General features: G+C 32.7%; 1 protein-coding gene across 26 annotated transcripts in view; it reads left to right on the top strand.

Moving 5' to 3' along the window:
• Positions 1 to 2,155: 2,155 nt before the first annotated feature.
• LOC135835117 (speckle-type POZ protein B-like) overlaps positions 2,156 to 14,963 on the top strand; it is a 203,234-nt gene continuing 190,426 nt past the window's right edge. For 6 of the 26 annotated variants that reach the window (XM_065349233.1, XM_065349234.1, XM_065349235.1 and 3 more), the window contains exon 1: positions 2,169 to 2,570. Coding sequence is in view for 2 of the 26 variants with exons in the window: in XM_065349218.1 (XP_065205290.1) it covers positions 12,832 to 13,929 (1,098 nt within the window). In the remaining 24 variants the exon portion in view is untranslated. Of the gene's footprint in view, positions 2,571 to 9,321; positions 10,702 to 12,741; positions 14,124 to 14,963 lie in introns of those variants that run through there. The other 20 variants (XM_065349221.1, XM_065349242.1, XM_065349217.1 and 17 more) reach the window with 11 other exon arrangements.

The following is a 14,963-nucleotide window of genomic DNA, read 5'->3' as shown; positions in this document are numbered from 1 at the left end:
AAAGTGGTTAAAATAACGCCAGAATTTCCAATTTTGATCAAATTTTATTTTGGAAGTTCAATGTCAAATTTCAAAAATAAAATAGGTAAAAATTGGAATTTAAAAAAATGCGTCTTGTCTTAGAACTTAAAAAAAATTCTACTTCGAATAAAACAACATTTTGTGCGAGGAGAAGAAACGCAAAGATTTGGAAAACTAGTTGGTAATTTCATTTTGGAATTAGAAGGTGAAATTGAGATGTGAGTTTCTGATCTCAATGTAAAAATTGAGTAATTGTTTTGAAAAAAAAAATCATACCTACTCTTTTGAGCACTCCATTCACTCTGACTCTTACTCTCCATCTCCAGTCTTACTTGCACATGCTCTTACATTACTTTGTATACTCTCGCTACTGCTCCTCACCTTTTTCTGCAATTTAGGCCAAAAAACGAAGAACCAATTTGCTCTTTTTATTGAAAAATTTGGCCTTGGTTTCTTTCGCAAAAGAGCAAAACAATACGGATGTCTTATAGCGCTTTAGGATGTCTAATGTCGTAATGTCGCTATGAATTCTTGAAGTATAGGACAAATTCCGCAAAACGACCATTGTAACAATAACAAACCTGCGGATGAACCATTTTGAGACAATTTCTTGAAATTTAAAAAAATACTGCACATTTTTTCAAAAATAAATGTAATTAGTTTTAGTTGTCTCCTTCAAGGAGCAAGAACTTTTCTCTTCAGATCCATTCAGACGAAGTTCAAAATGTGAAAAAATGAGAAATTCATTGATAGTTTTGTTTTTTCCACCTGTAGATATTTATGCAATAGGTATGCATTGTCAATGATTCAAGAATCAATTTTTTTAAATAAAAAAAAAAATGAATCAATGAGAGAAAATGGTACTATTTGTCTCAATTCAAAGGTTACAACTTACAAGTTCACGGTTCCAATTCCAATTTTTTTTTGATTTCAGTAAAGGCTAATTGGATAAAAAATAAAAAATTATTTTTTCCAAAAAATTTTCTGGTTGATTCCAGTTCCAGTTACATTTGAAAATTCCGGTTCGCATCCCTGCATTTTTTTCCTTCATATTATTTAGAATTTTTCTTTTTTTCTGGCGCAGTTTTTTTTCTTTGTGAAGTAATCGTTGAATTCTCGAACTTGGTCTTGGTCACATTTTTAATTCATAAAACACCACAAATGACAACACTTTATTGCAGAAATGAGAATAAATCGTGGAAAAAAAACTGGAGTTATTGGAAATTCATCAGTTTGTAGTTGACCAATAGCATTTTAAAATTGGTAGGTATTTGTTAAAAATAGGTATGGGATGTGCCTCAATCATCGAAGGAAAATAAATTTCCTGAAACTTAGGCAGGTATCCTAAAACAGAAACGCTCTCTAAGCGACAGCTTAAACAATTGCTTAGTACTTTTTAGTTTTTTATATCCTAAAACGAGTTGAGCAAAGGTTAAGTAAGAGATTTTAAGATATTTTTTAAGCAACCGATGATTGGGTGCTTAGGCATGACTTAGCTTATTCCATCAATGTTATTGCTTTCGATTTCGAATTCTCATTTTAAAATGATTTATTTTCACTTTTTGTGCCATTATTACATTTTTATCTTATTTTTTTTTTTACATTTCAAATGACAATTTTCTTCTTCTATCTCAACTCAAGTATACACATTAAAAAAATGGTATGAGCAAGCCTATAGAAGATTCAGGACAAAAAAACCAAAATGTTGACCATTATAGTCTTAAAACATTTATTTTGCTTTTCGAATTTTTCGATTTATTTTTTAAATAAATTTCTTGATGAAAAATGAAACATTCAAGATGGAAATGAGAACAAAATTTTGACGATCCTATCCTTAGAAATCAAATTATACCTACTACCTAATAATAAAAAATACCTACAATTTTAATCGAAAAAACTGCATGTCAGTTGTCACGAAAAACTGTTCAAAGAACTATTTCATCTCTTCTCTAGTTCTATCTATTCTATTCTAATTTATATTCTATCGAAAAACGGAGAATTATTGTTCTTGTTCTTCATTCTTCAAAAAAAATTGAAGTTTTTATGGCGAGTAGAGTTCTCGTTCTTAAATTAATAATAATAATTTAATTATTTTAATTAAAGTTTCAATTTTAAAATTAAAAGTAAAAAAAAATTCTTCAACAAGTGTCTCACTGGTCACACTGCTTTCGAGTACAATTTCGCAATGAGAATTATTTTTTTCGCGTCCGTCAGCACTGATCGAGAACCGGACCGAAATCGAAGGACGGAAGGAAGTGTAGCGAACCTTTTCTTTTACCATGTGATCATTCGTCTCGTCTTTGTTATTTGCATTTATTTTGCGTTTTGACGGCGTTTTGCGACTTTTATGTTTCTATTTTCATCGTCTTCGAAGTCGAATCATTGTTTTTCAAAGCAATATTGCGTTAATCGAACTTAATTATCGGCGAAAGTTATAATTCTGGTGCTTTTTACGTATTCGTCGAGCCTTTAACGATACTGCGATTATTGTTTAGCGTACGGAGACGCGATATTTCGATTCGTTTGTTATCATCAAGCCATCGTCAAAGGTAAGATTTTATTTTCCACCATGATCGTCATGCATGCGACGATTCTAAACTATTTATTTATTTGCTCGTTCATCATGGACAATACCAGTACACCAGTGATCGATATCGATCGATAATTACACGAAGAATATGACAAAGACAAAGATACTCGAATTTCATCAGTCGAAAGAGACCATGCATCTACGATTACATACGTTTTACCTAAGTAGTTACCAAGGATCGGAGATAACGATTTATATGTAGCACATGGTGGAACCGAAGTCCGAAATGCACAATTATGAATATATTGTCTCATCGATACAACAACTACTGACCATACATGCAGTTCAATTATGAGTATCACGAGTTCCTCATTGCTCGTATTTTATTTGATTTTGTCCAGTGATGAACGATGCATGTTCCATGATGAAAATTTGTGTGTTTTGTGGTGGCTGGTTTTATCGATAAGTAATCGTAGGCTATTGTATCATTATAAGACGAAGGTACGAATAATTTTTCTTCGGTTGTCGTTGGCATAGATTTCAATGGCAATCCAACACTACCGTAAAAGTTACATCATTAATTATTCTAAAACACCCCTGTTTTGTTGAAATTTCAAAGATCCGGTCGCGTAACGTGCAACTTGAACTGTTGCATACAAAGCGAAACTCGCTGCCTCTCAACTCTCAAGTTGCTGTTGTATAACTCATTCGTTTTAACTGCGAAATGTGATTTATTTAGTTTGCAAAAATAGTAAATCCATTATCAAGTTTAGGAATTGTTACGATCTAGGAAGTTGAGCAAAGACAATGAAAGAAAATTTATCTCGTCGTACAATTTTCTACGTTGGCTGTGTAGTGTATTTTGTGTATAATATGTTTACGACGAGCTATTTTAACAAAGAGCCATCTAAGATCTTGAAACCGATTACGAACAGCTCACAAAGTCTAATGAAGAATATTATCGATCTTGGTTTTCTAGAATGCATGGTTACAAAGTATCTATCGGTTATTAATGCTGTGTCGACTGATTGCCAACTTGAATTTTTATTCATCTTATCTAATTGATGACTATTTTTAACTGATATTTTTGTGTATGAATCATCGATTCGATTCGTTGTGATGAGATGATTCTGATGAGCTTTAATTTTCATCTTTACCAGTGCGAGGAAGTGTTTTTGTCACTACTATGAGAAAAAAAAATGATTGAAGTGTCTCGTACATAAATATACAAGGTCAGGGGTCGCCAAACTGAAATCTAAACCGTTATTTTTCGGTTTAGTAAGTCCATGAGGTAGAAAACACGTACAGCAACATCTGTTCGACTCGCAATTGCCCATTTTAGCCATCACTGACTGCATTCCTTTATCTTTGTCTGCTTTCTTCTTTCTCCGTCACCCGCACCCTCTGAACAACTTTCTCATGCATCTTTATCCACATCGAAACACCCTCGCGTTCCTCCTCCCTCGTTCAGTCGCTCGGCTTCCTTTTGAAACAAGCTAAAACCAGTTCTATTTTTTGTGCGAACAAGACTTCGTCTTGAAACACTGAAACCTCTTTCTAAGGAGACAGAAGTCTGGTTATATTTCCTGGAAAGAAGGCTAGCCTGTTGTCGAGACCCACAGAATACATCAATCGTCGTCGCTAACAGAAAATAATTCTATTTGAAGTCTTTATTGTTTCGTTTGTTTTGGAACCTCGTCGTCTTTATTTATTATTCGAATGTATATTTTACGTTGATGAGAAATGAGGTTCCAACTGTCCAACGAGAGTATCATATAGACTGTGAATTTCAAGTTCTCGTTCTAACAATAGCTGTTACTTCTTATTCTATCGAAATTGTTCTAACTCGCAGAGAGAAATTGTAAAATGATAATGAACTCGTGTACATTGTAAATACTCCCTTCTATTATTTGTACCAAGTTTAAATCCAATTTTATCTGCGCCCTGGTAAATATTTACTTGTTTGCAGACACACGAGTTACTTACTGTTTTTCGTTAAAACATAAAAACTAGGTTAAACTAACGACCAATAAGACCAAAAAGTATACAATGTACGACTAATATCTAGTACAACGGTGGTTTTGTAAAAACATCCCTTTTTTATTGGTTTAAATGGCGTATTGTTTTGTCATTTTGACTGGTGAAATTTTTCTTTCGGTGTTTTTGTTACTCGTGGTACCTTTTTAAATACTGTGTTAGTACATCCGAGTGGAATTTATAGCTGTATGGCGACAAAGCATTAACGTTTCTTGGAAGCTATTATCTGATTATTTTATATGGAAGCGTTTTTAATGGAGCAGTAAGTATAAGTATATAGTTCATCTCCTACTATAGTGATTTCTGTACGTACGTCTACGTACTGTATACCTACCTAAACGTAACCTACCTATGACACGAGAAAAAAAACCGCGAACGTCGTTGTTTTTTGAAAAAAAATTGACGCTTTTGTGTATTAGGTATTATATCGTATTGGGGTTACTTGAGGGGGGATGAATTTCACCCAATAAAAGCAATAAATAAAGAAATAACGAAACTTTCAACAAACGACATATTTTTGCATCGAACAAAGTTTCGCCATGGGTAACGTGCGAGTAAATTGTTATTGTTGTAAATTCTCTCATCTTTTATTATTCATGCCATTCCGTTTATTGTGCAATGCGAGTTCCTGCTGTGTTGTATTTAAATTTTTACCAAGCTTATTTCGAACTTTGTCTGTGTAACCTGGTGCCATACTAACTTACTTTTGAAAAACTCGCGGTATAGGGTGTCATGACAGGTTTTACTAAGTTTTACGTATCGTAGTAAATAATGCTAAAAAGCTCTGGAATTTTGACGAAGTGGCGCTGAAAATGAAAAAGGTCTACATTTAACTCGAAAATGTTACATTTTTCCTCGAATATTCGAAGTTTCCTTGTAATGTGAATTTTTTGAAATTTCGATGCATCAAAAATTTGAATTTGTCCAAAAAATTCTGAATCTTGAATTTTCGAATTTAAATTTTGATTTTCCCTCTTCTAATGATGATTTTTGATTTCGACGTGGGTGCTTGATTTTGAACACATGATATTGATGAATTTGACCTTCTATCGATTTTTCAAATATAAATTGCACATTTTGATTTCGAATCAATTATTGTGTAATTTTTCAAAAATTACTTCATTTTGATGGATTTTTGCGAGTATTTAGATTGTTGACAAATTTTCAAAATGATTTTTGAGTGTTTTTTTCTACTTTACACAGTTTTTGAATATTAATATTGAAATGAAAGTGTTTTGTTTTGTTAATTTTTTCGTTCAAGTTTTCCAAAAACATATTTTGGTCACTTTGCATTTTTTTTTCGGGTTGCTTCTCGGAATTTTTTTGAATAATGAACAAAGTACATAATCTCAAAAGGTAAGTATGAAAAAAATATTGATTGGATATAAAACGAATGCTTCAACTTCGTCTAAAAATCATGTTTTTTACATGATTAACCTTTGAACGGTATCATATCACAATTTTACGCCAATGGTATCACTGAAGGGGAATCTCTGCAAAAACCGCGAATGGTATCACTACGAGGGAATCCCTCCCACACCTTTACTCAAATTGAGAAAAAGTTACATACATGGTATCATTGTGAAGGAATCCCCGGCGGAACAAATTACCCCCACCCTTACCCCACATGATGTATGATTGGTCAGAAACACAATTTTCATTTGTGAGGGATTCCCTCACAATAATACCACTTACGGTTAAAAAAATTTTTTTTTGGATTTTTTGTCACGTGAATGGTATTACTGTGAGGGATTCCCCGCATAATGCGGGGAATCTCTATGCATGATACTATTTCAAGGTTAAATGGTTTTCAATTATTTTTTGCTCATCATTGAAATACGAGAAGGAGAAATTAAAAAATGTACATGACTGGTTTGTCCATTACTTACATTTTTGCTTGAAAATTCGATTTTTTTCAAGTTTCCTTGTGAAATGATTTTTTGAAAATTTTGACGCATCAAAAAATTGAATTTTTACCAAAAAAAATTGAATCTTTAATTTTCAACGTTGAATTAGATTTTTTCGTCTTTGATGATGGTTTTTCGTATTAACTGGGCAGGTAATTTTGAACACATTTTAGATAAAATTTTTTAGACGAATGTTCGTGGTGTTTTTTCAATTCGTTGGAGTTTTCTAAAATCACTTTTTGGTGACTCGCATTTTTTAAATATTTTTTTATTGCTTTAAAATTTTTTAAATAGCGAACGAAGCAATCTCAAGAAGTAAATGAGAAATTCTGAAAATATTGATTGAATAAAACTTTTTAACCGAAGGTGTCCCTGAAGGTGAAATTTGGACACTCAGAGAAGAGGAGGAGAATTTTCGTAAAAACCGTGTTTTTACTGTTTTTTTTTTTTTTTTTTTTTTTTTGCTGTAATATTCATCTCATCTGTTTGAATATAATGAACCATGCAGTTCCAAAAGATGATGAATTGCGATTTTGCGTCTATACCCAGGCCTTTTTCCCTTCAGAATCTAACACCGCTTTTTGGGCTCTACCGAGCAGTTGAAAATTTGGAGTGGTGCCCCTTTCTGCCGGAATGCATTTTTTTTTCAAATTGCACTTTTTCTGCCAAAATTATTATTTTTTAAATTGCACTTTTTCTGCCGAAGCGCATTTTTTAAAAATTGCACATATTCTGCCAAAATTAATTTTTTTTTCAAATTGCACTTTTCCCCAAATTGCACATATTCTGCCGAAATGCATTTTTTTACAAATTGCACATTTTCTGTACCTACCTACTTACCGCCCTACCTACCTACTGATTTGTTGTACATGATTGCCGATTGCGAAAAGTCGAAAAATGTGGTCGAAAACTTCACTAATTTTTTCAAGTTCTTGAACTTGGCAAAAGTGGTCTAAGATGGTGCCACTGTCACTGCATTTCAAAATACATCTCCAAGATTCAAACATTTTTCTTTTCGATTTTTGGACATGTTTTTTTTTTTTTTTGTTTGAAGATCCATCTCTTCTCTTTTCTTGGGTAACTCCAACTCAAAATAAAGGTCTACGCTGACTGAATTCGGTGCGAATGCCTTCACAATTTTTTTTCCAGATTTACATCACTGAATATGAATTTACTGTTTTTTACACATTTTTCACCCCTTAGAATCTACCTCTTACTTTCTTTATCTGCCTACAAATTACGTACTGAGATGAAGTGACAAAAATGTGTTTTTTCGTTTTTTAAACCAATTCTTTCGAAAAAAATTTGCTCGAGCAGTAATTTTGCTTTCATTTTCCTGAAATAATCATGAAGAATTTCCGGAAAATTACCCTAAATTTCGATTTTTTATTGGTACCTAAAAATCTGGTTTTGCCCTCTCCTTGGTAAAATCCTTGCAAAATCATTGGATCATAAAAAATGTACCTTCATGGAGAAAAATATCAAAAAAATTTCCTACTTGATTAGAATATGGAAATTTGGGGACATTTTGTAGACTTTTTTGAGAGGGGAGTAAGTACCGAAATTTTATTTTGGAAGTACGAAAAAGGCTCGAAAAATGCACGAATTTAGCTTTCTGGATTTTAGTAGACACCCTGTCATTGCACAATCTTTACTGGGAGATGCTGTAAAATGTATGTAAATTTTAAAATCTGTTAGATCTAGATCTTGGATCACGGATTTAGATTAGAATTTTGAGCACATGAGCATTTTCATTAATATTTTTTTTTAAAGTTTTTTTTATACTGGGTGTATAATGTATATAATTGCCATATTCAATTTTCTTCTTATGCTTCATGAATCACTTGGTAATTTACAAACATTTTTATGAAAGTTATGGTGAGGATGTTTTGTATGAAAACAATGAAGCCTACGATTTAGCTCAAAAATTGTTCAGTGTATTTTCTTTCCTGCATAACTTGGACTAAAAATGTTGATTATATAAATAAGTAATGTCTGGTAGGAGAGGGCGGGTGAATATCACCTAGTTAACGACGACCTACGAAGTTCCGGTTGGACTAGCCGGATTATTTTGCCATATTTTCTTTGTACATGTAGAATGCTTTTTGATGGGATAACCTCAAAACTGGGTTTCCTTACATGAAAACAATTGCTGGTAAAGCTCACGTTCAAATAAAAATAGGTACTTATGGCTTATCTGCGACTAAACTAAGTCGTTAGATATTTTTCCTGTACATTGTGGGTGGAAAATAATACCACGATATGAAACTGTTCGCTGTGAAATGTTGAATTTGATGATTAATTTTACCATGACCTGCGGATATAGCTTCTTGAGATTTTCTGTATACATATTGTAATCCCTGTCCTACATTTCTGAGACAATTTTTGTAGTTGTTATTATATTTCTACGTTTATTTTACCGAAATACCTATTGTTCTGTTTCTAAACGACTACAATGAACGAATGAACGAAAGAATGAAAGAAGTCTGGTGAACACGAAACAATTGCAGGCTTTCTTATAGGGCATTTTTCGTCGACTATTATTATTTAATTTTAATCAAAATCATTCGTATTAATACTAAGATAACGATTCCTGTTTACGATAACGTGTTCGTTTCTCGAAAAAGCTTCACATTATGGATTTTTCAAATTATAAATTTATTACCTATATTATTCTAGTGTTCTAATTGTCACTATCGATTCAATACCGATATGAAATGTCGAGTGCGTTGAATTTTGAGACTAGTTTCATATTCGTGTATTTTTATATTTTGAATAAGATGATTTCAATTACCTAATCGAATTAATTTGATTGTTTTTTAACAGGTTTTCTAGATTTGATTTTTGAAACAAGAAGTTCGTTGGTACGTTTTCTCTTCTCATTAATTCATCATCAACAGCTTACTTCAGAATGTCGTCGAATAGCTGCAGCTCGAATTGCGCAATTGCTAATAATTGTTGTCATACCGACTTACGGGTTGATAAAGTAAATTACACCTGGACGATTAATCATATAGATTTTTACTTGAAAAAGAGAGATCGTTTGAATTCATCGACATTTTCATCGGCTACGAACGACGCGTTCAAATGGTTTTTGCAGCTTCGATTCAACGAAGGTGAAAATGACGGTGACACTAATTATGAAACAGACGAGAAAAGAATTCCTATTTCAGTATATTTGTTTCTAAATCGCTACAGCAAACGTAAAAGAGTGTTCGCAAAATATTCCTTTACCGCTTTCGGTGATCAACGTAGAAAAATAAAATCTAAGCCTTTCTGTATTGACGAATTCAATACTGCTCGTACGAATGATTGTTGGGGCTATGCAAACTTTATGAAAAACGATTACGAATTTCAAAGCAACGTAACAGAAGGTAAATTGACGATTGTTTGCGACATAGAGTTCTCCGAGATGAATAACGTGAGCAAAAGTTTCCATCAATGTAATCCGCAAGTTTCGGGGTGTAATCTTTCCGAAGATTTGGAATCGTCTATGAAAAACCCAGAATTCGCGGACGTTACGCTCTCTGTGAATGGTAAAAACTATCCGGCCCATAAATTCATTTTAGCTGCTCGAAGTCCGGTTTTCGCGGCCATGTTTAGACATGAAATGATGGAAAGCCAGCAAAGTATCGTAACTATTGACGACGTGAAAGAAGAAGTTATGGATGAAATCTTAAAATACATTTATACGGGGAAATGCGAAAATGTCGATGAATTGGGGAACGAATTGTTGGAAGCTGCCGATAAATACGCGTTGGATAGGTTGAAAATAATATGCGGCGAAATGCTGCTCAAAACTTTGACGATTGATAATGCGTCCGATGTTTTGGTACTGGCGGATCGACGCGGTATGAATGATCTAAAATGTGAAGTGATCAAGTTCGTTGTTCCCAAATTCACCGATGTATTGAATACTGATGCTTGGAAGAGGTTTTTGTCGTCGAATTCTGAATTGGTTAATGAAGTGTGCCAGGCTGTGGTTCGTCGATGAATGTTGGACCGACTTTGAGTGGGGTGATCTTTGATACGACTGTTTGATTATTTTATTCTTTAATTTTACCGACGAGTATTTGAATTTTTTTATCGTGATATCGATGTAGTTATTTCTTAGCTGATACGCATACTTACCTTTTTTGCGGTAAATTTTTAGTTTAGTTTGTCATATCGTTTATCATTATGAATACATTTTTATCAAAAGCTGTTTTTCATCTTCAAAATATATATCATTATTTATTGGATAGAATTGAATATTTATACCATGCAGATGATTCGACAATTGAAGAGATTTCTTTTCTTCGTGCATTAGATGTGTTGAAAAAAACTTGCGTTTATAATATGTATTCGAAAATCTCATTTAAATTTTGGTTCTCGCCTCCTTTGGACTTGACTATCAATGTTTTTCCATACAGAGTGGTTTAATTCCAAGGTATCTTACGAGTAGACTTTGAAAATGAGATTTTTGACAAAACTTTCAAGTATTGAAGATTTTTCTTATGGAAATAAAATTCCAATTTGAAAAATGTTTAAGCTGAAAAAATGAACTTTTCACATCAAAAATGATATTGAATACTTAGTACATATTATTTTGAATCATAAATATTCGAGAGCTTTAGCCCTCGCTTCATTCTTGCCAATAGTTTCCATTTTTAACATGAATAAAAGATTACTGCTTGAATTTGGTAAAATGTTGGATAGTTTAGCAAAATCGACTTCTCGCATAAAAAATGATGCTATTCAAGTTTTCGATAGGCAAATTTTCAAAAACTTTCCCCTTCGCTTCCCTTTGGTCAATTTTTTTGGAGAAATGTATAATTGAGCGATAAAGAAGGTGGTTTACACAACAGTTATTTGAACAATAAAAAGTAGTTTAAGATAGGTAATTATTTAGGTGGTGTCTCTACCTTACTACCTTAGCTCAGAAATTTTAAACTGCATATAGAGAAAAGTGTTAGGTTGGCACTACAAATTTCTCTGTGCGATAAGCAGGCATTTATTGGTCACTTCTTTTTTTTTTTTTTTGGTACTCGTTTTCCACCACAAAATATATATACAAAATAAAAATGATTTTCGCGTTTAAAAAGTCATCTTTTTGTTCCAAAATTGCCAAACAAAGGTCCCGTTTTTTGGCAATTTTGCTCCAGTCAAAAAATACCAATTTTTGAAAAAGTTGTCAAAAAGTGTCAATTTTTGAAGGAAAAATGCCAAAAAGCGTAATGTTTTGGCAGAATAGTCAAGAAGTTCCCATTTTTGGAATAATTGTTGAAAAGTGTTCATTTTTGTAAAAACTTTCAACCAAATGTTCATTTTCTTGAAAAGAACTAGTACATATGACCGATTTTTCACACATGTCCATTTCTAGTGAAATTTTTAAATAGTCCTATTCTTGCCAAGATTGCTAAAAAAAATCCTGGTTCTGCTAAAATTGTCAAAAAATTTCCGTTTTTTTATCAAATGTATAGAGTGTCAATTTTTGACAAGTTGATGAAAAATTGTAATGTTTTTTTGTCAAGATTCTCATGCAGTAGTTTTTTGATGAAACAGTCAAATGGTCGTAATTTTTTCTAAAATTGCTAAGAAAGTGCCTTTTTGGCAAAACGTTCAAGAAGCACTGATTCTTGCCTTGCATGTATAAAAAGTCCTCTTTTTGTTTTGAAATTTGTCATACAACTACATGTTCTATCTTTACATCCTGGAAATCGCATAATTTGTCATTCGTTTACTTTTACCTATCGTGGACATCGCCTCATTTATCGTTCATTCTGTTTAAAACTTCTCTAAAAAGTTTTCAATTTTTGTCGTTCTCAAAAAAATTGTTGTTCAAATTTGAAAATTGCTGGGCCAACGAAATCAATTTCTGACATCAAAAACAATATGATTTTGTTATTTATTTCTTGAATTTGTAAATAGAGGGTCGTCATTTATGAGAATTTATCAAATTTTTCGTAGACGAAGGAGGTTCCCTCGCCGAGATCCTCCTTCCACTAAATACATGAATAATAATCTGCATTCGAAAAATAATAATCTCATGAATTAAATACATAATTGTGTTGAAAATTATTTCAACATTATTTCCCTATGAATTTCATCTATGCAATTACGCTGCAAGAAGTACGTAATAGTAATCTAATCTGCGGATTTCTGGTTTATTGTGAACAAAATCCTGATATGTAGAATTTGAAATGTAAAAACGACCAGTATATTATAGACTATTATACATCGGTGAAAATGATTTTTTGTTTCTAGGTGATTGGGCAGATCGAAGACAGTGATCAGATCATATTTGTTGGATGAAAAATCGCTTGATTTTCGTTGTGTTGATTCGTTTGTTCCAACATGTTGTCGAATCTTTACGGTTCAGTTTCCAAATCGAATGCATGTGACACAAAAATCCACTACGATGAAGCAAGATACGTTTGGACAATTGAAAATTTCAGTTCTCTCGAGGCCAAAGGAGGGAGATTTACTTCACTTGTGTTTCCATCTATTACGAATACTCAAGTTCAATGGGAGTTACTGCTTTGGCCTAATTTCACAGTACATGCGGAAAATGATCATATCTGTTTTGTTATTTCCTTAAGTACAGCAAGCAGCAGCTTTGAAACGACGGAAAAAATATTTGCGAAAACGACGTTTTCTATTCTAAATGAAGAATACAAAGAGGAATACAATCAAACTACAACCGTCAAAGAATTTCCACTTCCAAAAACGGTATCCGGACCTCCCAGTGGCTGTGCTAAATCTATTAAAAAAGATGAAAAGTTTAGAAACAAGTTCCTGTTGAACAATACATTGAGGATTCGTTGCGAAGTAATGTTTTCCGATGTGAAAGATATCATTGAAAGTTGTTCTCATCAACGTGGATTTCTCCTCGAGGTGCCCAAATGTAACTTCTTCGAAAACTTCGTATCATTGTTCGAAAATCAAGAATTAACGGACGTCATCATTTCTGCAAACGGTAAAGATTATCCCGCTCACAAGACTGTTTTAGCTGCTCGTAGTCCAGTTTTCCTAGCCATGTTCAAACACAATACAAAAGAAAACCAGCTAAATCGTATAGATATTGAAGATATTGATGAACAAGTTGTGGTTGAAATGTTGAGATACGTTTATACTGGGAAATGCGCGAATTTGGAGAAGTTGGCTGGAGAATTATTAGCAGCGGCCGATAAATATGATTTGTATCGATTGAAAATGATGTGCGCCAATGCCCTACTCTTAAGATTGTCGGTTGAAAACGCTGCGAGTGTTTTGGCGTTAGCAGATATGCACGGTGTCAAAGAACTCAAAAACGAAGTGATCAAATTTATCGTTTCGAAACCAACCGAAGTGTTGGCTACAGAAGGCTGGAAGAGTATTCGATCGAACTTCGTGTTAGCCGATGAAGTATGCTTAGCTTTAGCTCAGCGATGTACGAGTTTATCGAACAACTGACTGAATTTAGTATCCTAGTTTGTACTCATATCATGTATGTACCTATATGTAGCAAAATGACGAAATATCGAACTGTATCATCTCTTATTTTCGAATAGTTTTTTGGTATTGGTAATTATCTAGCTTTAATTCTGTAATAGATATGTATATTGATGGTCTTTTGTTTCAAAGTAAAAATATTATTCAGAATGAAACTTTAATTTGAAAATGATTTAAAATTTGAATTGATACGGTTGCATACATTATTATGATGAAAAATGAATACGATTTATCCGGCTGTATTATTTGAATTTGGTGGTCGTGGTTGATTGAGTGAACCTTAAAGTGAATTTCCAACTTCCAAATTACGTGAACCAATATTCAGATATTGAATAAGAATATTGAAACATAGAATTTTTTCTGCAGAATTGAAAATTCCAAAATTGATTCCAGAATTTCATCCTTCTGTTTGGACACTTTATGGTAAACCGAATGTGTCATGAAGATGATGGAGGTTGGAGGGGGTTCCCAAAATGAAGAAATTCAATGTTTTTATACAAAAATATTGTAAAACGAGGAAAATATCAGCAATTTGATCCGAATTCAGATCGATGGTGTATTCGGAGTCTTTTTTATGATGCATTACAAGAACAAAAAATTGACCATTTTGGGCAGGATTTTTTCATTTTTGAAGTTTCTTCTACCAATTTAAGAACTGTTGAATAAAACATAATGATGTACATACATACACAAAAATTTCAATTTTCTGAAAATTTGTCAAAGAGTGTTGATTTTTGAAAAAAAAAATGCCAGAAAGCGTCAATTTTTTGGTAAAATAGTTGATAGTGCTCATTTTTGACATAATTGCTAAAAAATGTCCATTTTGTCAAAATTTTCAAAAAAATGTCCATTTCTGAAAAAAAATTAAATAGTCTTGTTCTTTCCAAAATTGCTTAAAAAATTGTTGGTGTTGTTAAAACGCAAAAAATTCTAGCTTTTTATCAAATTTATCAGAGAGTGTTAATTTTTGATGAGATTGTGATTGACGAAAAATT

Source organism: Planococcus citri, chromosome 2 (assembly GCF_950023065.1).
Source record: "Planococcus citri chromosome 2, ihPlaCitr1.1, whole genome shotgun sequence".
NCBI lineage: Eukaryota > Metazoa > Arthropoda > Insecta > Hemiptera > Pseudococcidae > Planococcus > Planococcus citri.
Note: the sequence above shows the minus strand (reverse complement) of the source record. Positions and strands in the feature narration are given on the sequence as shown.